Here is a 23,555-nt window from a genome sequence, read left to right on the forward strand (position 1 = left end):
CTCCTACGACGGCTACGACTGCAGAACCTACCACGACAGCCACTTTAGCTTCTACTACAAACACTGCTGTTCTTACGACCACAACTACTGCAGCACCTTCTACAACAACTACAACTTTAGATCCTACGACAACCACTTCAACAGCACCTACTACAGCACATGCAGTTCCTACAACTGTAGCTCCTACTATCACTACACCTGCTGTTCTTACTACAACAATCACATCTGCAGCTCCTGCTACAACAACTGTAGCTTCTATTTCAACTACCGCAGCTGCCTCTACAATAACCACTGCAGCTCTAACTAAAACAACTGCTGCTCCACCGACCACTACAGCTCCTGAACCTATTATGACAACAGCTGCAGCTCCTACTACACCAACTGCTATTCTTACGACCACCATGACTGCAGCACCATCTTCAACAACTACAACTTTAGCTCCTACGACAACCACTTCAACAGCACCTACTACAAAACCTGCAGTTCCTACAATTGTAGCTCCAGCTACCACTACACCTGCTGTACTTACTACAACAGTCACAACTGCAGCTCCTGTTACAACAACTGTAGCTTCTACGTCAAGCAGAGCAGCGTCCTCTACGATAACCACTGCTGCTATTACTACAAAAACTGCTGCTCCAATAACCACTACAACTCCCGAAACTAATACGACAGAACCTACTCCTACTAATGCTACGATTGCAGAACCTACCATGACAGCCACTGCAGCTCTAACTAAAACAACTGCTGCTCCAACGACCACTACAACTCCTGAACCTATTATGACAACTGCTGCAGCTCCGATTACAGCAACTGCTATTCTTACGACCACCACGACTGTAGCACCATCTTCAACAACTACAACTTTAGCTCCCTCGTCAACCACAACAACTGCACCTACTACAACACCTGCAGCTCCTACAATTGTAGCTCCAGTTACCACAACACCTGATGTACTTACTACAACAATCACAACTACAGCTCCTGCTACAACAACTGTAGCTTCTACGTCAAGCACAGCATCTGCCTCTACGATAACCACTGCAACTCTAACTAAAACAACGGCTGCTCCAACGACCACTACATCTCCAGAACCTACTCCGACAGAAACTACGACCACTACAACTCTAGAACCTATTAAGACAACCACTGCATCTGTGACAGAACCTACTTCTACTACTGCTACGACTGCAGAACCTACCACGACAGCCACTGCAGCTCCAACTACAACATCTGCTGTTCTTACGACCACAACGCCTGCAGCCACTGCAGCTCTAACTAAAACAACTGCTGCTCCAACGACCACTACAATTCCTGAACCTATTATGACAACTGCTGCAGCTCCGACTACACCAACTGCTATTCTTACGACCACCACGACTGTAGCACCATCTTCAACAACTACAACTTTAGCTCCCTCGTCAACCACAACAACTGCACCTACTACAGCACCTGCAGCTCCTACAATTGTAGCTCCAGTTACCACATCACCTGCTGTACTTACTACAACAATCACAACTACATCTCCTGCTACAACAACTGTAGCTTCTACATCAACCACAGCATCTGCCTCTACGATAACCACTGCAACTCTAACTAAAACAACGTCTGCTCCAACGACCACTACATCTCCAGAACCTGCTCTGACAGAACCTACTACTACTAATGCTACGATTGCAGAACCTACCACGACAGCCATGTTAGCTTCTACAACAAACTCTGTTGTTCTTACGACCGCAATGACTGCAGCACCTTCTGAACCTGTTATAACAACCGGTGCAGCTCCTACTACACCAGCTGCTATTCTTACGACCAACACGACTGTAGCACCATCTTCAACAACTACAACTTCAGCTCCTATAACAACCACGTCAACAGCACCTACTACATCACCTGCAGTTCCTGCAACTGCTGCTCCTATAACCCTTTCAACTCCAGAACCTATTGTAACAGAACCTACTTCTACTACTGCCACGACTGCAGAACCTACGACGACATCCACTGCAGCTCCTACTACAACATCTGCTGTTCTTTCGACCTCAACGACTGCAGCACCTTCTACAACAACTACAACATCAGCTCCTACGACAACCACAACAACAGCACCTACTACAAAACCTGCAGTTTCTACAACTGTAGCTCCTACTACCACTACAACTGCTGTACTTACTACAACAATCACAACTGTAGCTCCTGCTGCAACAACTGTAGCTTCTATGTCAACCACAGCAGCTGTCTCTACGATAACCACTGCATCTCTAACTAAAACAACTCCTGCCCCAACAACCACTACATCTCCAGAACCTACTCCGACAGAACCTACGACCACTACAACTCTAGAACCTATTAAGACAACCACTGCATCTGTGACAGAACCTACTTCTACTACTGCTACGACTGCAGAACCTACCACGACAGCCACTGCAGCTCCAACTACAACATCTGCTGTTCTTACGACCACAACGCCTGCAGCACCTTCTACAACTACTAAAACTCCTACTCTTATGACAACCACAACAACAGCACCTACTACAACACCTGCAGTTCCTACAACTTTAGCCCCCACGACCTCTACACCTGCTCTACTTACTACAACAATCACAACCACAGCTCTTGCTAAGTCAACTGTAGCTTCTACGTCAACCACAGCAGCTGCCTCTACGACAACCACTTCAGTTCTAACTACAACAAGTGCTGCTACTACGATTACTACAACTCCAGAGTCTACAACCACAGAACCCACTCATATGACTCCTATAACTGCAGATATTTCCAGAACAACAACTGCAGCTGCTACTACAACAACTACAACGTCATTGCAAACAACAACCACAACAACACCACCTACTACAACACCTGCAGTTCCTACAACTGTAGCTCCTACGACCACAACACCTGCTGTACCTACTATAATAATTATAACTACATCTCCCGCTACAACAACTGTAGCTTCTATGTCAACCACAGCAGCTGCCTCTACGATAACCACTGCAGCTCTAACTAAATCATCTGCTGCTCCAACGAACACTACAACTTCTGAACCTGTTATAACAACCGGTGCAGCTCCTACTACACCAGCTGCTATTCTTACGACCAACACGACTGTAGCACCATCTTCAACAACTACAACTTTAGCTCCTATAACAACCACGTCAACAGCACCTACTACATCACCTGCAGTTCCTGCAACTGCTGCTCGTACAACCCCTTCAACTCCAGAACCTATTATAGGAGAACCTACTTCTACTACTGCTACGACTGCAGAACCTACCACGACAGCCACTGCAGCTCCTACTACAACATCTGCTGTTCTTACGACCAAAATGCCTGCAGCACCTTCTACAACTACTACAACTCCTACTCTTATGACAACCACAACAACAGCACCTACTACAACACCTGCAGTTCCTATAACTTTAGCCCCCACGACCTCTACACCTGCTCTACTTACTACAACAATCACAACTACAGCTCCTGCTAAGTCAACTGTAGCTTCTACGTCAACCACAGCAGCTGCCTCTACGACAACCACTTCAGCTCTAACTACAACAAGTGCTGCTACTACGATTACTACAACTCCAGATTCTACAACCACAGAACCCACTCATATGACTCCTATAACTGCAGATATTTCCAGAACAACAACTGCAGCTGCTACTACAACAACTACAACTTCATTGCAAACAACAACCACAACAACAGCACCTACTACAACACCTGCAGTTCCTACAACTGTAGCTCCTACGACCACAACACCTGCAGTACCTACTATAACAATTATAACTGCAGCTCCTGCTACAACAACTGTAGCTTCTCTGTCAACCACAGCAGCTGCCCCTTTGACAACCACTGCAGCTCCTTTGACAACCACTGCAGCTCTTACGAAAACAACTGTAACTCATACGACAACAGCTGTTGGTCCTTTGACCACCACAACTGTAGAACCTATTTTAACATCTACATCTGAAGATACAACAACAACCACAATTACATCAGCTAGCACAGCACCTGCAGTTCCTGCAGCAAATGCTGCTTCTATGACAACTGCAACTGCAATTGTACTTCCTACCTCGACAACCAGAACTGCAACTTATAACTCAACTTCTATGCCTTCAGTGACATCAACAACTAGGTAAGCAAGATAATTTTGTATAAATATTTCATACAATTCAATTAACACTTTGTCAATCAAGGACCCTTTGCAACAATGAACCATGTATATCCATGCTTGTGGCGTTAACTACTGAGGTTTTAATAAAAGCATCCAAAATGTCAACCTTTCTTTAGAAAAGCTCTTTGAGTACATCAGTAAGTGGAAAGGTGCTATATAAATCGATTCCATTATTATTAATGTACTTGATGAAGGCAAGACCACTAGATTTCTTACATTCTTCTTTGAATTATTATAACATTTTCAAAACTTGATAAACTATAACAATTTAAATAAGTATAAATTAACATATAATAACCCACTAAAAATAATAGTAACTCTTGAATCGTTCAAGCTAGAGAGACCGAACCAACTTTCAAATGTTCAGGCTATCCTTTCCTATCCTTTCCATCAATCAATCTTTCCATCTACTTTCTTTTTCCAATTATAACCAGTCACTACTATTACTCTTGCAGTGACTGCCACTATTGTAACTTATTTTACAACCATGAATTCTTTAAGAGCAAGTACACACATTTTCTTTAGGAAATGTAATTTTCCATGTATTATTATTTTCTCTTAGATTCGGCACAGTGGGAGTTTTTGTTCAACTGATATTCAAGGTCAAAACAACAGTCCCCACTGAGGATGATGTACTTGGTGCCGTCAAGAAGCAATTGTCTCCTCAATTCACGACCACTCAAACCACCTTCCAGAATGCAACTTATATCAGTGAGTTCATCGAATTGGCTTCATGAAGACACTTATTTCCACTCTATAAAATAATTTCTTAATAAGTATACATTCAACTGCTCCTGCTATCTAAATACTTCTTAAGTGTTTTTTAATGTTGTTGAAACTTCTAAATTGTAGCAGTTAATTTGATCTGTTGCTATAGTGACCATTTTCTTGTGTGCTCACAGAACTTACAGATACTTCATTTGCCATCTACCTTGGTTTCAAAATAACCAATGTAACCCAGGAGTCTCTAAGTAATAGACTCACACTCACCAATGAGACCCAAACCCAGATACAGGATTCAATTAACAGACTAGTAAGATACTGTACTTCTATACATAAGATACATCCATGGTCATGTTCAGGTCATGATAGTAATTGACAACTTGATGTTTTGTCCCCTTTTAGCTCCATAAGGTTCTCAGTGAACCAGACGGCAAACAGTTTCAATTTCCCAACGCCAAATTCATGTAAGTACAACGTCATAACCTTGAACCAACCCATCTTTCTCAACTGCACTCTTTAGAATTTCTGCAGATTTCATTTAGCTGCCGCTTGTACAGCTAAACAGGATGAAGGGAACATGTTTAACTCTCAGACAAAACCCATTTTTACGTCCACAGTGCTGATGGCACTGAGATCACGGCAAACGTGACGTATGTTTACAAAGAGGAAGATGTCAACCACCCTAGTGGTTTTCTACAGGAAGTCTTAAAAGTCTCAGGTATGCTGCTGTTGTAACCAACCATATGGTTGTCGTTTCTATGTTTTTTTATGACAGTGAGTTATCAAACACCATGTAACGTGTATAATACTCAATCTCAAAAACACTTATTTATATGTTATATGAGATATTACAAGTTTATAATCCCTCTAAATAGTATTTCCATTTCTATTCTAGGTCTCCTGACCACCACTGTTGCCCCAACAACAACTACCAGCACCACACCACTTCCTACCCTGTTGACTTCGGTGACATCAACAACTAGGTAAGCAAGATCATTTATTATAATTATTCCACAATTCAATTAACACTTTGTCAATCAAGGACCCTTTGCAACAATGAACCATGTATATCCATGCTTGTGGCGTTAACTACTGAGGTTTTAATAAAAGCATCCAAAATGTCAACCTTTCTTTAGAAAAGCTCTTTGAGTACATCAGTAAGTGGAAAGGTGCTATAGAAATCGATTCCATTATTATTAATGTGCTTGATGAAGGCAAGACCACTAGATTTCTTACATTCTTCTTCTAATTATTATAACATTTTCAAAACTTGATAAACTATAACAATTTAAATAAGTATAAATTAACATATAATAACCCACTAAAAATAATAGTAACTCTTGAATCGTTCAAGCTAGAGAGACCGAACCAACTTTCAAATGTTCAGGCTATCCTTTCCTATCCTTTCCATCAATCAATCTTTCCATCTACTTTCTTTTTCCAATTATAACCAGTCACTACTATTACTCTTGCAGTGACTGCCACTATTGTAACTTATTTTACAACCATGAATTCTTTAAGAGCAAGTACACACATTTTCTTTAGGAAATGTAATTTTCCATGTATTATTATTTTCTCTTAGATTCGGCACAGTGGGAGTTTTTGTTCAACTGATATTCAAGGTCAAAACACCAGTCCCCACTGAGGATGATGTACTTGGTGCCGTCAAGAAGCAATTGTCTCCTCAATTCACGACCACTCAAACCACCTTCCAGAATGCAACTTATATCAGTGAGTTCATCGAATTGGCTTCATGAAGACACTTATTTCCACTCTATAAAATCATTTCTTAATAAGTATACATTCAACTGCTCCTGCTATCTAAATACTTCTTAAGTGTTTTTTAATGTTGTTGAAACTTCTAAATTGTAGCAGTTAATTTGATCTGTTGCTATAGTGACCATTTTCTTGTGTGCTCACAGAACTTACAGATACTTCATTTGCCATCTACCTTGGTTTCAAAATAACCAATGTAACCCAGGAGTCTCTAAGTAATAGACTCACACTCACCAATGAGACCCAAACCCAGATACAGGATTCAATTAACAGACTAGTAAGATACTGTACTTCTATACATAAGATACATCCATGGTCATGTTCAGGTCATGATAGTAATTGACAACTTGATGTTTTGTCCCCTTTTAGCTCCATAAGGTTCTCAGTGAACCAGACGGCAAACAGTTTCAATTTCCCAACGCCAAATTCATGTAAGTACAACGTCATAACCTTGAACCAACCCATCTTTCTCAACTGCACTCTTTAGAATTTCTGCAGATTTCATTTAGCTGCCGCTTGTACAGCTAAACAGGATTAAGGGAACATGTTTAACTCTCAGACAAAACCCATTTTTACGTCCACAGTGCTGATGGCACTGAGATCACGGCAAACGTGACGTATGTTTACAAAGAGGAAGATGTCAACCACCCTAGTGGTTTTCTACAGGAAGTCTTAAAAGTCTCAGGTATGCTGCTGTTGTAACCAACCATATGGTTGTCGTTTCTATGTTTTTTTATGACAGTGAGTTATCAAACACCATGTAACGTCTATAATACTCAATCTCAAAAACACTTGTTTATATGTTATATGAGATATTACAAGTTTATAATCCCTCTAAATAGTATTTCCATTTCTATTCTAGGTCTCCTGACCACCACTGTTGCCCCAACAACAACTACCAGCACCACACCACTTCCTACCCTGTTGACTTCAGTGACATCAACAACTAGGTAAGCAAGATCATTTATTATAATTATTCCACAATTCAATTAACACTTTGTCAATCAAGGACCCTTTGCAACAATGAACCATGTATATCCATGCTTGTGGCGTTAACTACTGAGGTTTTAATAAAAGCATCCAAAATGTCAACCTTTCTTTAGAAAAGCTCTTTGAGTACATCAGTAAGTGGAAAGGTGCTATATAAATCGATTCCATTATTATTAATGTACTTGATGAAGGCAAGACCACTAGATTTCTTACATTCTTCTTTGAATTATTATAACATTTTCAAAACTTGATAAACTATAACAATTTAAATAAGTATAAATTAACATATAATAACCCACTAAAAATAATAGTAACTCTTGAATCGTTCAAGCTAGAGAGACCGAACCAACTTTCAAATGTTCAGGCTATCCTTTCCTATCCTTTCCATCAATCAATCTTTCCATCTACTTTCTTTTTCCAATTATAACCAGTCACTACTATTACTCTTGCAGTGACTGCCACTATTGTAACTTATTTTACAACCATGAATTCTTTAAGAGCAAGTACACACATTTTCTTTAGGAAATGTAATTTTCCATGTATTATTATTTTCTCTTAGATTCGGCACAGTGGGAGTTTTTGTTCAACTGATATTCAAGGTCAAAACACCAGTCCCCACTGAGGATGATGTACTTGGTGCCGTCAAGAAGCAATTGTCTCCTCAATTCACGACCACTCAAACCACCTTCCAGAATGCAACTTATATCAGTGAGTTCATCGAATTGGCTTCATGAAGACACTTATTTCCACTCTATAAAATAATTTCTTAATAAGTATACATTCAACTGCTCCTGCTATCTAAATACTTCTTAAGTGTTTTTTAATGTTGTTGAAACTTCTAAATTGTAGCAGTTAATTTGATCTGTTGCTATAGTGACCATTTTCTTGTGTGCTCACAGAACTTACAGATACTTCATTTGCCATCTACCTTGGTTTCAAAATAACCAATGTAACCCAGGAGTCTCTAAGTAATAGACTCACACTCACCAATGAGACCCAAACCCAGATACAGGATTCAATTAACAGACTAGTAAGATACTGTACTTCTATACATAAGATACATCCATGGTCATGTTCAGGTCATGATAGTAATTGACAACTTGATGTTTTGTCCCCTTTTAGCTCCATAAGGTTCTCAGTGAACCAGACGGCAAACAGTTTCAATTTCCCAACGCCAAATTCATGTAAGTACAACGTCATAACCTTGAACCAACCCATCTTTCTCAACTGCACTCTTTAGAATTTCTGCAGATTTCATTTAGCTGCCGCTTGTACAGCTAAACAGGATGAAGGGAACATGTTTAACTCTCAGACAAAACCCATTTTTACGTCCACAGTGCTGATGGCACTGAGATCACGGCAAACGTGACGTATGTTTACAAAGAGGAAGATGTCAACCACCCTAGTGGTTTTCTACAGGAAGTCTTAAAAGTCTCAGGTATGCTGCTGTTGTAACCAACCATATGGTTGTCGTTTCTATGTTTTTTTATGACAGTGAGTTATCAAACACCATGTAACGTCTATAATACTCAATCTCAAAAACACTTATTTATATGTTATATGAGATATTACAAGTTTATAATCCCTCTAAATAGTATTTCCATTTCTATTCTAGGTCTCCTGACCACCACTGTTGCCCCAACAACAACTACCAGCACCACACCACTTCCTACCCTGTTGACTTCAGTGACATCAACAACTAGGTAAGCAAGATCATTTATTATAATTATTCCACAATTCAATTAACACTTTGTCAATCAAGGACCCTTTGCAACAATGAACCATGTATATCCATGCTTGTGGCGTTAACTACTGAGGTTTTAATAAAAGCATCCAAAATGTCAACCTTTCTTTAGAAAAGCTCTTTGAGTACATCAGTAAGTGGAAAGGTGCTATAGAAATCGATTCCATTATTATTAATGTGCTTGATGAAGGCAAGACCACTAGATTTCTTACATTCTTCTTCTAATTATTATAACATTTTCAAAACTTGATAAACTATAACAATTTAAATAAGTATAAATTAACATATAATAACCCACTAAAAATAATAGTAACTCTTGAATCGTTCAAGCTAGAGAGACCGAACCAACTTTCAAATGTTCAGGCTATCCTTTCCTATCCTTTCCATCAATCAATCTTTCCATCTACTTTCTTTTTCCAATTATAACCAGTCACTACTATTACTCTTGCAGTGACTGCCACTATTGTAACTTATTTTACAACCATGAATTCTTTAAGAGCAAGTACACACATTTTCTTTAGGAAATGTAATTTTCCATGTATTATTATTTTCTCTTAGATTCGGCACAGTGGGAGTTTTTGTTCAACTGATATTCAAGGTCAAAACACCAGTCCCCACTGAGGATGATGTACTTGGTGCCGTCAAGAAGCAATTGTCTCCTCAATTCACGACCACTCAAACCACCTTCCAGAATGCAACTTATATCAGTGAGTTCATCGAATTGGCTTCATGAAGACACTTATTTCCACTCTATAAAATCATTTCTTAATAAGTATACATTCAACTGCTCCTGCTATCTAAATACTTCTTAAGTGTTTTTTAATGTTGTTGAAACTTCTAAATTGTAGCAGTTAATTTGATCTGTTGCTATAGTGACCATTTTCTTGTGTGCTCACAGAACTTACAGATACTTCATTTGCCATCTACCTTGGTTTCAAAATAACCAATGTAACCCAGGAGTCTCTAAGTAATAGACTCACACTCACCAATGAGACCCAAACCCAGATACAGGATTCAATTAACAGACTAGTAAGATACTGTACTTCTATACATAAGATACATCCATGGTCATGTTCAGGTCATGATAGTAATTGACAACTTGATGTTTTGTCCCCTTTTAGCTCCATAAGGTTCTCAGTGAACCAGACGGCAAACAGTTTCAATTTCCCAACGCCAAATTCATGTAAGTACAACGTCATAACCTTGAACCAACCCATCTTTCTCAACTGCACTCTTTAGAATTTCTGCAGATTTCATTTAGCTGCCGCTTGTACAGCTAAACAGGATGAAGGGAACATGTTTAACTCTCAGACAAAACCCATTTTTACGTCCACAGTGCTGATGGCACTGAGATCACGGCAAACGTGACGTATGTTTACAAAGAGGAAGATGTCAACCACCCTAGTGGTTTTCTACAGGAAGTCTTAAAAGTCTCAGGTATGCTGCTGTTGTAACCAACCATATGGTTGTCGTTTCTATGTTTTTTTATGACAGTGAGTTATCAAACACCATGTAACGTCTATAATACTCAATCTCAAAAACACTTATTTATATGTTATATGAGATATTACAAGTTTATAATCCCTCTAAATAGTATTTCCATTTCTATTCTAGGTCTCCTGACCACCACTGTTGCCCCAACAACAACTACCAGCACCACACCACTTCCTACCCTGTTGACTTCGGTGACATCAACAACTAGGTAAGCAAGATCATTTATTATAATTATTCCACAATTCAATTAACACTTTGTCAATCAAGGACCCTTTGCAACAATGAACCATGTATATCCATGCTTGTGGCGTTAACTACTGAGGTTTTAATAAAAGCATCCAAAATGTCAACCTTTCTTTAGAAAAGCTCTTTGAGTACATCAGTAAGTGGAAAGGCGCTATAGAAATCGATTCCATTATTATTAATGTGCTTGATGAAGGCAAGACCACTAGATTTCTTACATTCTTCTTCTAATTATTATAACATTTTCAAAACTTGATAAACTATAACAATTTAAATAAGTATAAATTAACATATAATAACCCACTAAAAATAATAGTAACTCTTGAATCGTTCAAGCTAGAGAGACCGAACCAACTTTCAAATGTTCAGGCTATCCTTTCCTATCCTTTCCATCAATCAATCTTTCCATCTACTTTCTTTTTCCAATTATAACCAGTCACTACTATTACTCTTGCAGTGACTGCCACTATTGTAACTTATTTTACAACCATGAATTCTTTAAGAGCAAGTACACACATTTTCTTTAGGAAATGTAATTTTCCATGTATTATTATTTTCTCTTAGATTCGGCACAGTGGGAGTTTTTGTTCAACTGATATTCAAGGTCAAAACACCAGTCCCCACTGAGGATGATGTACTTGGTGCCTCCAAGAAGCAATTGTCTCCTCAATTCACGACCACTCAAACCACCTTCCAGAATGCAACTTATATCAGTGAGTTCATCGAATTGGCTTCATGAAGACACTTATTTCCACTCTATAAAATAATTTCTTAATAAGTATACATTCAACTGCTCCTGCTATCTAAATACTTCTTAAGTGTTTTTTAATGTTGTTGAAACTTCTAAATTGTAGCAGTTAATTTGATCTGTTGCTATAGTGACCATTTTCTTGTGTGCTCACAGAACTTACAGATACTTCATTTGCCATCTACCTTGGTTTCAAAATAACCAATGTAACCCAGGAGTCTCTAAGTAATAGACTCACACTCACCAATGAGACCCAAACCCAGATACAGGATTCAATTAACAGACTAGTAAGATACTGTACTTCTATACATAAGATACATCCATGGTCATGTTCAGGTCATGATAGTAATTGACAACTTGATGTTTTGTCCCCTTTTAGCTCCATAAGGTTCTCAGTGAACCAGACGGCAAACAGTTTCAATTTCCCAACGCCAAATTCATGTAAGTACAACGTCATAACCTTGAACCAACCCATCTTTCTCAACTGCACTCTTTAGAATTTCTGCAGATTTCATTTAGCTGCCGCTTGTACAGCTAAACAGGATGAAGGGAACATGTTTAACTCTCAGACAAAACCCATTTTTACGTCCACAGTGCTGATGGCACTGAGATCACGGCAAACGTGACGTATGTTTACAAAGAGGAAGATGTCAACCGCCCTAGTGGTTTTCTACAGGAAGTCTTAAAAGTCTCAGGTATGCTGCTGTTGTAACCAACCATATGGTTGTCGTTTCTATGTTTTTTTATGACAGTGAGTTATCAAACACCATGTAACGTGTATAATACTCAATCTCAAAAACACTTATTTATATGTTATATGAGATATTACAAGTTTATAATCCCTCTAAATAGTATTTCCATTTCTATTCTAGGTCTCCTGACCACCACTGTTGCCCCAACAACAACTACCAGCACCACACCACTTCCTACCCTGTTGACTTCGGTGACATCAACTACTAGGTAAGCAAGATCATTTATTATAATTATTCCACAATTCAATTAACACTTTGTCAATCAAGGACCCTTTGCAACAATGAACCATGTATATCCATGCTTGTGGCGTTAACTACTGAGGTTTTAATAAAAGCATCCAAAATGTCAACCTTTCTTTAGAAAAGCTCTTTGAGTACATCAGTAAGTGGAAAGGTGCTATAGAAATCGATTCCATTATTATTAATGTGCTTGATGAAGGCAAGACCACTAGATTTCTTACATTCTTCTTCTAATTATTATAACATTTTCAAAACTTGATAAACTATAACAATTTAAATAAGTATAAATTAACATATAATAACCCACTAAAAATAATAGTAACTCTTGAATCGTTCAAGCTAGAGAGACCGAACCAACTTTCAAATGTTCAGGCTATCCTTTCCTATCCTTTCCATCAATCAATCTTTCCATCTACTTTCTTTTTCCAATTATAACCAGTCACTACTATTACTCTTGCAGTGACTGCCACTATTGTAACTTATTTTACAACCATGAATTCTTTAAGAGCAAGTACACACATTTTCTTTAGGAAATGTAATTTTCCATGTATTATTATTTTCTCTTAGATTCGGCACAGTGGGAGTTTTTGTTCAACTGATATTCAAGGTCAAAACACCAGTCCCCACTGAGGATGATGTACTTGGTGCCGTCAAGAAGCAATTGTCTCCTCAATTCACGACCACTCAAACCACCTTCCAGAATGCAACTTATATCAGTGAGTTCATCGAATTGGCTTCATGAAGACACTTATTTCCACTCTATAAAATCATTTCTTAATAAGTATACATTCAACTGCTCCTGCTATCTAAATACTTCTTAAGTGTTTTTTAATGTTGTTGAAACTTCTAAATTGTAGCAGTTAATTTGATCTGTTGCTATAGTGACCATTTTCTTGTGTGCTCACAGAACTTACAGATACTTCATTTGCCATCTACCTTGGTTTCAAAATAACCAATGTAACCCTGGAGTCTCTAAGTAATAGACTCACACTCACCAATGAGACCCAAACCCAGATACAGGATTCAATTAACAGACTAGTAAGATACTGTACTTCTACACATAAGATACATCCATGGTCATGTTCAGGTCATGATAGTAATTGACAACTTGATGTTTTGTCCCCTTTTAGCTCCATAAGGTTCTCAGTGAACCAGACGGCAAACAGTTTCAATTTCCCAACGCCAAATTCATGTAAGTACAACGTCATAACCTTGAACCAACCCATCTTTCTCAACTGCACTCTTTAGAATTTCTGCAGATTTCATTTAGCTGCCGCTTGTACAGCTAAACAGGATGAAGGGAACATGTTTAACTCTCAGACAAAACCCATTTTTACGTCCACAGTGCTGATGGCACTGAGATCACGGCAAACGTGACGTATGTTTACAAAGAGGAAGATGTCAACCACCCTAGTGGTTTTCTACAGGAAGTCTTAAAAGTCTCAGGTATGCTGCTGTTGTAACCAACCATATGGTTGTCGTTTCTATGTTTTTTTATGACAGTGAGTTATCAAACACCATGTAACGTGTATAATACTCAACCTCAAAAACACTTATTTATATGTTATATGAGATATTACAAGTTTATAATCCCTCTAAATAGTATTTCCATTTCTATTCTAGGTCTCCTGACCACCACTGTTGCCCCAACAACAACTACCAGCACCACACCACTTCCTACCCTGTTGACTTCAGTGACATCAACAACTAGGTAAGCAAGATCATTTATTATAATTATTCCACAATTCAATGAACACTTTGTCAAACAAGGAACCTTTGCAACAATGAACCATGTATATCCATGCTTGTGTCGTTAACTACTGATGTTTTAATTAAAAGCATCCAAAATGTCAACCTTTCTTTAGAAAAGTTTTTTGAGTGCATCAATCGGTCAAAAGGCTTAATATAAATCCAATACATTATTATTAATGTGCTTGCTGAAGGCAAGACCACTAGATTTCTTACATACTTTTTCTAATTATTTGATTTATTTAGCCCTCTCTAGCACTTAAACGCTTTAACCTATAAACACGGAGCTAACTTTCTTCTATCTAGACATCCATTACTTAAATTGCTTGAGAATATATTTTAGATAGCATTTATTGTTTTTGTACCACATCAAAAAAACAAATAAAGTAACACAGGCACACAGGCACACACGTACTACATGTTAATGTTTTTAATGTATGTAAATTGTAAAGTATTTTGTCTGAAATGTCTTTTCCTGTATATGTCGGAACCCATTAAGACTAGCTGTCGCAATTGTCGTCGGCTAATGGGGATCCTATTAAATCAAATCAAATAAGATTTCTAATCAGCTCCCAATGCATTTCAATGGTAATATGAAAGGTATGAAGACTTAGATGGAGAAAATTTGGCCACGCTTCTTCTCCTAAACCGTTTAAGCTATCAACACCAAACCAACGTTTATGTGTTCAGATTGGGCCATCTTAGATTGCTTGTCAAAAGCTTCAAATTCTCTAAAACTTGTATAGACTGTAACAATTCGATTTGCATAAATTGGCATTACACTTCATGGAGTCAATGCCAAACCTGAGAACTCAGTAGTAAATATTTATAATATTGCTGCACCATAACCATTTCAGCTGCTAACATTTAAAACAGCTTTAACATGTTCAAAACTGTATAAACTATAACAATTTAAAAGAGTATAAATTAGCATATAATAACCCACCAAAAATAATATTAACTCTTGAACCGTTCAAGCTAGAGAGACTGAACCAACTTTCATATGTTCAGGCTATCCTTTCCTATCCTATCCATCAATCAATCTTTCCATCGACTTTCTTTTTCCAATTATAACTTGTCACTACCATTACTTCTAGAGTGACTGCCTCTACTATACTTCTAGAGTGACTGCCTCTACTATAACTTATTTTTACAAACATAAATAACTTTTAGACTAGGTTGCAAGCAAACACATTTTCTTTCGGAAATGTAATTTTCCATGTATTATTATTTTCTCTTAGATTCGGCACAGTGGTGGTTTTTGTTAAACTGATATTCAAGCTCAAAACACCAGTCCCCACTGAGGATGATGTCCTTGGTGCCATCAAGAAGCAATTGTCTCGTCAATTCAGGACCACTCAAACCACCTACCAGAATGCAACTTATATCAGTGAGTTCAACAAATTAGGCTTCATGAAGGCATTTATTTCCACTCTATAAAAAATGTTCTTAATAAGTAAACATTCAACTGCTCCTGCTATCTAAATACTTTTTGAATGTTTTTTAATGTTGTTGAAACTCCTAAATTGTAGCAGTTCATTTGATCTGTTGCTATAGTGACCATTTCTTTGTGTGCTCACAGAACTTACAGATACTTCATTTGCCATCAACCTTGGTTTCAAAATAACCAATGTAACCCTGGAGTCTCTAAGTCATAGACTCACATTCACCAACGAGACCTACATCAAGATACAGGATTCAATTAACAGTCTAGTAAGATACTGTACTTCTACACATAAGATACATCCATGGTCATGTTCAGGTCATGATAGTAATTGACAACTTGATGTTTTGTCCCCTTTTAGCTCCATAAGGTTCTCAGTGAACCAGATGGCAAACAGTTTATATTTCCCAACGCCAACTTCATGTAAGTACAACGTCACAACCTTGAACCAACCCGTCTTTCTCAACTGCACTCTTTAGAATTTCTGCAGATTTCATTTAGCTGCTACTTGTACAGCTAAACAGGATGAAGGGAACATGTTTAACTCTCACACAAAACCCATTTTTACGTCCACAGTGCTGATGGCACTGAGATCACGGCAAACGTGACGTATGTATACAAAGAGGAAGATGTCAACCACCCTAGTGGTTTTCTACAGGAAGTCTTAAAAGTCTCAGGTATGCTGCTTTTGTTACCATACAGTTGTCATTTCTATGTTTTTTTTATGACAGTGAGTTATCAAACACCATGTAACGTGTATAATACTCAATCTCGAAAACACATATATCTATGTTGTCTGACATATTACAAGTTTATCATCCCTATAAAATGTATTTTAATTTCCATTCTAGGTCTCCTGACCACCACTGTTGCCCCAACTACAACTACAAGCACCACACCACTTCCTACCCTTTTACTGACCACTCCTTTCCATGCCACAAGTGTTGGAGGTTTTCCTGGCTGGGCTTTGGCCATTATCATTCCTTGTGGCATCGCTATCATTCTGGTACCCCTGTGGATCCTGCTATGTGTACGTATAGGCTTGTGTACTGTGAAAATAGTTTACAAAGTATTTCAGTTATTTAATTTCTGCAATGTTGCATGTGAATCATGCTTCCCCATCTTTCTTTTGCAGTGTATGCTATGTGGCTGCTGTGCAGCTGTAAGGAGACGCTGGCACAGACGCAGATCTTACAATGTACAGTACACCACCAGAAACGGACTCTTCTGAGGTGACAACACTAACATCAGTAGGCAACTGTCATCACAAGAACAGCCAATTATCTATCTATATCTGCTAATCAGGAGACTTCATTGGGTGCTTGCATCTATTTTTTTAACACAAAACTAAAATTCATAATGGGCTTAATAATCCACAGGTGTTTTGCGCATTGTACCATTTTTTATGTTATACGTCTGGTTGTTAATCAAAGTTACAGCTGAGCTGAACAGCATGTATGTTTATGTATTTATTAGCTATGTAATTTATGTGGTTTCAAGCTGTGCTGTCCACTGACTAAAACGGTTTTCAGTTATTTATTGAATGTATAATAAGGTAGATTAAAATATTAATTTGAGTTTTGTTATTTCCTCTCTTGATTAACTATTAACTAACTTGTTTTCCACTGCAATACAGTACTTGTTTCTTCAACACACCGTTTGACAAATGTAATAAAGACTTTGCAAACCAGTATTAAGAAAACATTTTATGAATTGGTTTGACTCATGAGGGGGATTACAGACAGCACATCTAAACATCAAAGTAAGTCAAGATTGTCCCACCTGGCACCTTACGCTCAGAAATATCTAACACAATTTAATATCTACAGTACTCATTGAAGGGTTTTTCGTTCTTTTTGCTATTTTCTACATTGTAGAATAATAGTGAAGATATCAAAACTGTGAAATAACACATATGGAATCATGTACTAACCAAAAAAAGTGTTCAACAAATAAAAATATATTTTAGATTTTAAATTCTTCAAAGTAGCCACCCTATGCCTTGATGGCAGCTTTGCACATGCTTGGCATTCTCTCAACCAGCTTCACATGGAATGGTTTTCCAACAGTCTTGAAGTAGTTCCCACATATGCTGAGCGGCTTTTCCTTCAATCTGCAGTCCAACTCATCCTAACCATCTCTATTGGGTTGAGGTCGGGTGATTGTGGAGGTTAGGTCATCTGATTTAGCTCTCCATCACTCTTCTTCTTGGTCAAATAGCCCTTACACAACCTGGAGGAATGTCGGGTCATTGCCCTGTTGGAAAACAAATGATAGTCACACTAAGCACAAACCAGATGGGATGGCGTATCGCTGCAGAATGCTGTGGGTGCCATGCTGGTTAAGTGTGCCTTGAATTCTAAATAAATCACAGACAATGTCACCGGCAAAGCACCCTCACACCATCACAACTCTTCCAAGTCTCTTCTTATTATTGGTATCCTTTAGTTGTTGTTTCTTTTCAGCAATTCGACCATGAAGGCCTGATTCATGCAGTCTTCTCGCTCTCTTCTCTCCCCTCTCACGAATGTCGAGAACTGTTCTATAATTTAACATGTTTCTTGTTTGTCTATCTTTTCTGTGTCTTTGTCTACATGTTTATATATGTTTACAACAAGCAAGGGGAAGATATCAGAATAGTGACATTGGGGAATAATAACATATTGTGTGGGAAACATTTGTACTGTAGTGAAGCCATCTCTATAGTAATGCTTTCATGATCATGTGAAACGTCAGTTGCTATGGAAATGCTGGGATGTGTTTTTCAATGATGTTAAAGGTAATTACGATGCAACTATGATGGTGATACGTATCCTCAACACTTCACACAGGAGCAACAGATCAATAGACACTCCACCCAGACCAGCAAGACACCCTTCAAGACCTGCAGGACCCCCCACCCTGAACCTACACATAGAGGACCCACGCCAAGAGGCCTTACATACAGACCACAGCACCCCCAGACACATCCACACCCCCACCCCAACCAATCAACACTCCCCCACGTCAACCATGCCAACACCCCATTTAGGCCCCCTCAGATCAGACCTATGCTACTCCTGCCCACCCCATGCACCCCACCCCCGCAAAGAGGGCCTCAACATGGAAGTCACACATACGCCCAGGTAGTGAGCGGGCAAACAGGCCCAAACCCACTCTTACACTCGCCCAAGCCAATGGCAGGTACCAGATGCTCAGCAGGCTCTGCTCACACTTACTGGCCTGAGGCTAAACCACGACCAACAACATTGGACACTGTTACGGATACAGGTATCCTGTGTCTGTGTGTGTGCATGTATCCTGTGTCTTCTCTCCTTCTCCCCTCACAGGTGAAAATCATCACTCCCCAATCAGTCAACAATCAATCATCAATCAGAAGACACACCTCCTCCTGTTTCCTACCCAATCACAGTTCCTTTCCCTTGGTTTAAAAACCCCATCAGTTGTTTGCTCTAGAGCTCAATCTCTCTGTAAATGCCATGTTTGTAGGTCTCTGTGTTTCACTCTCTCTTTGTGCATTAACCTCTCTTTTCTTTGAGCACCTCCATAGCACTTTGTCCTCACCTGTGAGTATTGTTTTGGTTATGGTGTTTCTTTGTTTGCTGGTGGGAAAAGGGGAAACCAAGACAAGTCGCCCATGGGCATACACTACCCGTAGGTGAACTTTGTTAAATACACTAGTTAGAACTGGGCGGACCACCCACTGTATTTTTCGTTAGTTAGCTGTTGTTAAAGTAGGCTAGTCTAGCTTATGGGTGTTTTTGTATACTTGTTTCTTTCCTTGGGTCCAGCTCAGCCCCTTTTCCTGCTCCCCCCATTACCGTGTGTTTGCAAATAAACCTTGAGTTTGACGGTAGATTTCAGTTGTCCTGGTTATTTCGTTCACACTTTTACTTTGTCACTATTATAATTTGCATGAGTTATGTTACGGGTCTCATTACCATCCCCCCCCTAGACTGTCAGGTCAAAAGGGATTCGTAACAGACACATTATGGAACAAAAAGCCTTCACTATATCATCCTGGAATATCCAAGGCCTGAGGTCATCTGCCTTTGGCCTAAAGAGCAGGAACCCGGACTTCACAAAAGAAATCGGTAATACAGACATTGTCATTCTGCAAGAAACCTAGTATAGAGAAGGACCCACTGGTTGCCCTCTAGGTTACAGAGAGCTGGTAGTTCCATCCACCAAACTACCAAGAGTGAAACAGGGAAGGGACTCATGGGGTATGCTAATTTGGTATAGAGCAGACCCAACTCACTCGCTTGAATTAATCAAAACAGGAACATTTTACATTTGGCTAGAAATTCAAAAGGAAATGATCTTAACAGAGAAATGTCCTCCTGTGTGCTACCTATATCCCCCCACTAGAATCCCCATACTTTAATGAAGACAGCTTCTCCATCCTGGAGGGGGAAATCAATCATTTCCAGGCCCAGGGACATGAACTAGTCTGTGGCGACCTAAATGCCAGAACCGGACAAGAACCTGACACCCTCAGCACACAGGGGGACAAACACCTGCCTGCAGGTGACAGCATTCCCTCCCACATATGTCCCCCTAGGCACAACTATGACAACTTAACCAACAAAAACGTGTCACAACTCCGGCAGCTCTGTCGCACGCTGGGTATGTACATAGTCAATGGTAGGCTTCGAGGGGACTCCTATGGTAGGTACACCTATAGCTTATCTCTTGGCAGTAGTTCTGTAGACTACTTTATCACTGACCTCAACCCAGAGTCTCTCAGAGCGTTCAGTCAGCCTACTGACACCCCTATCAGACCACAGCAAAATCACAGTCTACTTGAACAGAGCAATACACAATCATGAGGCATCAAAGGCAAAGGACCTGAGTAACATTAAGAAATGCTATAGATGGACGGAATGCATTTTGGAAACCTACCAAAAAACAATTAGGCAACAACAAATTCAATCCCTTTTAGACAATTCCCTGGGTAAAACAGTCCACTAATAGTGAAGGTGTAAACTTGGCAGTAGAAAATCTAAACTGTATATTTGACCTCAGCTTCCCTATCAAATAAAACAAATTCAGAAAAGCGAAGAAAATGAACAACAATGACATTGTTTGAAGAATGCAAAAATCTAAAAGAAATTGAGAAACCTGTGCAACCAAAAATATTGAGACCCGAAAAACCTGAGTCTACGCCTTCACTATGGTGAATCACTAAAACAATACAGAAAAACATACGATATTATAAAATCCATGTACACAAACAAATGTGCTGTTAAAATAGGTAAAAAACACACATTTCTTCACACAGGGTTGTGGGGTGAGACAGGGATGCAAGCTTAAGCCCCACCCTCTTCAACATATATATCAACGAATTGGCGCGGGCACTAGAAAAGTCTGCAACACCCGGCCTCACCCTACTAGAATCCGAAGTCAAATGTCTAATGTTTGCTGATGATCTGGTGCTTCTGTCACCAACCAAGGAGGGCCTACAGCAGCATCTAGATATTCTGAATAGATTCTGTACAGACCTGGGCCCTGACAGTAAATCTCAGTAAGACCAAAATAATGGTGTTCCAAAAAAGGTTCAGCCGCCAGGACCACAAATACAAATTCCATCTAGACACTGTTGCCCTAGAGCACACAAAAAACTATACATACCTTGGCCTAAACATCAGCGCCACAGGTAACTTCCACGAAGCTGTGAACGATCTGAGAGACAAGGCAAGAAGGGCATTCTATGCCATCAAAAGGAACATAAATTTCAACATACCAATTAGGATCTGGCTTAAAATACTCAACTCAGTCATAGAGCCCATTGCCCTATATGGTTGTGAGGTCTGGGGTCTGCTCACCAACCAATACTTCACAAAATGGGACAAACACCAAATTGAGACTCTGCATGCAGAATTCTGCAAAAATATCCTCTGTATACAACATAGAACACCAAATAATGCATGCAGAGAAGAATTAGGCCGATACCCACTAATTATCAAAATCCAGAAAAGAGATGTTAAATTCTACAACCACCTAAAAGGAAGCCATTCCCAAACCTTCCACAACAAAGCCATCACCTACAGAGAGATGAACCTGGAGAAGAGTCCACTAAGCAAGCTGGTCCTGGGGCTCTGTTAACAAACACAAACACACCCCACAGAGCCCCAGGACAGCAGCACAATTAGACCCAACCAAATCATGAGAAAACAAAAAGATAACTACTTGACACATTGGAAAGAATTAACAAAAAAAACAGAGCAAACTAGAATGCTATTTGGCCCTAAACAGAGAGTACACAATGACAGAATACCTGACCACTGTGACTGACCCAAACTTAAGGAAAGCTTTGACTATGTATAGACTCAGTGAGCATAGCCTTGCTATTGAGAAAGGCCGCCGTAGGCAGACATGGCTCTCAAGAGAAGACAGGCTATGTGCTCACTGCCCACAAAATGAGGTGGAAACTGAGCTGCACTTCCTAACCTCCTTCCCAATGTATGACCATATTAGAGAGACATATTTCCCTCAGATTACACAGATCCACAAAGAATTCGAAAACAAATCACATTTTGATAAACTCCCATATCTACTATGTAAAATTCCACAGTGTGCTATCACAGCAGCAAGATGTGTGACCTGTTGCCACAAGAACAGGGCAACCAGTGTAGAACAAACACCATTGTAAATACAACCCATATGTATGCTTATTTATTTTCCCTTGTGTACTTTAACCATTTGTACCTTGTTACAAAACTATATATATATATATATATATATATATATATATATATATATATATATATATATATATATATATATATATATGACATTTGTAATGTCTTTATTGTTTTGAAACTTCTGTATGTGTAATGTTTACTTTTCATTTTTATTGTTTATTTCACTTTTGTATATTATCTACCTAACTTGCTTTGGCAATGTTAACACATGTTTCCCATGCCAATAAAGCCCCTTGAATTGAATTGAATTGATACGATATGGATTACAATTATCATCCTCAAAATTTTAGGCTACACACACTACATGTTACACACATAGACACTCAACCATGCAAATTGGCGAGGATATTATTTATTTGGACATCACACATTATAGTCTTACTCTTAAACAGACATCGTACACACTCACTAAATCACATCCAATATCATATACATCAACCTACTCAGATTTACTACACAAATAATATATTGTCTCAATTGTCTAACATCTGTGGCATTGGCTCACAGGCAAACAGACAAGGGAATAAAACAAACATTGCTAGAATCTATTTATTGAATTCTAAATATCAAACATTTGAAAGCTCTAATTTTGACCATCAAACTACCTCTTATGTTAGTAACTTTACAAGCACTAATTATGGACAATTTATACTGAGAATAGTATCTAGTTGTGGTAAGGGGTGAAATAAGTATAGCCAGTTATAATTGGTTTAGCAGATTATACAGTGCCTTGCGAAAGTATTCGGCCCCCTTGAACTTTGCGACCTTTTGCCA

At 38.9% G+C, this 23,555-nt stretch overlaps 1 protein-coding gene across 1 annotated transcript; it reads left to right on the forward strand.

The window, feature by feature from the left end:
- Positions 1-669: 669 nt before the first annotated feature.
- On the forward strand, positions 670-17,764 carry LOC110489425 (mucin-2-like). Its single transcript, XM_036971000.1, has 37 exons — positions 670-4,132; positions 4,734-4,882; positions 5,074-5,204; positions 5,297-5,358; positions 5,512-5,612; positions 5,790-5,877; positions 6,477-6,625; positions 6,817-6,947; positions 7,040-7,101; positions 7,255-7,355; positions 7,533-7,620; positions 8,220-8,368; positions 8,560-8,690; positions 8,783-8,844; positions 8,998-9,098; positions 9,276-9,363; positions 9,963-10,111; positions 10,303-10,433; positions 10,526-10,587; positions 10,741-10,841; positions 11,019-11,106; positions 11,706-11,854; positions 12,046-12,176; positions 12,269-12,330; positions 12,484-12,584; positions 12,762-12,849; positions 13,449-13,597; positions 13,789-13,919; positions 14,012-14,073; positions 14,227-14,327; positions 14,505-14,592; positions 15,872-16,020; positions 16,213-16,343; positions 16,436-16,497; positions 16,651-16,751; positions 16,926-17,104; positions 17,210-17,764. The coding sequence occupies exons 1-37, from the start codon at positions 714-716 to the stop codon at positions 17,303-17,305; spliced, it is 7,323 nt and encodes a 2,440-aa protein (XP_036826895.1). The 5' UTR covers positions 670-713; the 3' UTR covers positions 17,306-17,764.
- The last annotated feature ends 5,791 nt before the right edge of the window (positions 17,765-23,555 follow it).

Source organism: Oncorhynchus mykiss, chromosome 32, assembly GCF_013265735.2.
Source record: "Oncorhynchus mykiss isolate Arlee chromosome 32, USDA_OmykA_1.1, whole genome shotgun sequence".
Taxonomy (NCBI): domain Eukaryota; kingdom Metazoa; phylum Chordata; class Actinopteri; order Salmoniformes; family Salmonidae; genus Oncorhynchus; species Oncorhynchus mykiss.

Coding starts and splice junctions, on each gene's coding strand:
- LOC110489425 (XM_036971000.1), top strand. CDS start 714: ATGACAGCCACTGCAGCTCTAACTAAAACAACTGCTGCTCCAACGACC. Junction 8,691..8,782: donor AGGATTCAATTAACAGACTA/GTAAGATACTGT, acceptor GTCCCCTTTTAG/CTCCATAAGGTTCTCAGTGA. Junction 12,585..12,761: donor GGAAGTCTTAAAAGTCTCAG/GTATGCTGCTGT, acceptor TTTCTATTCTAG/GTCTCCTGACCACCACTGTT.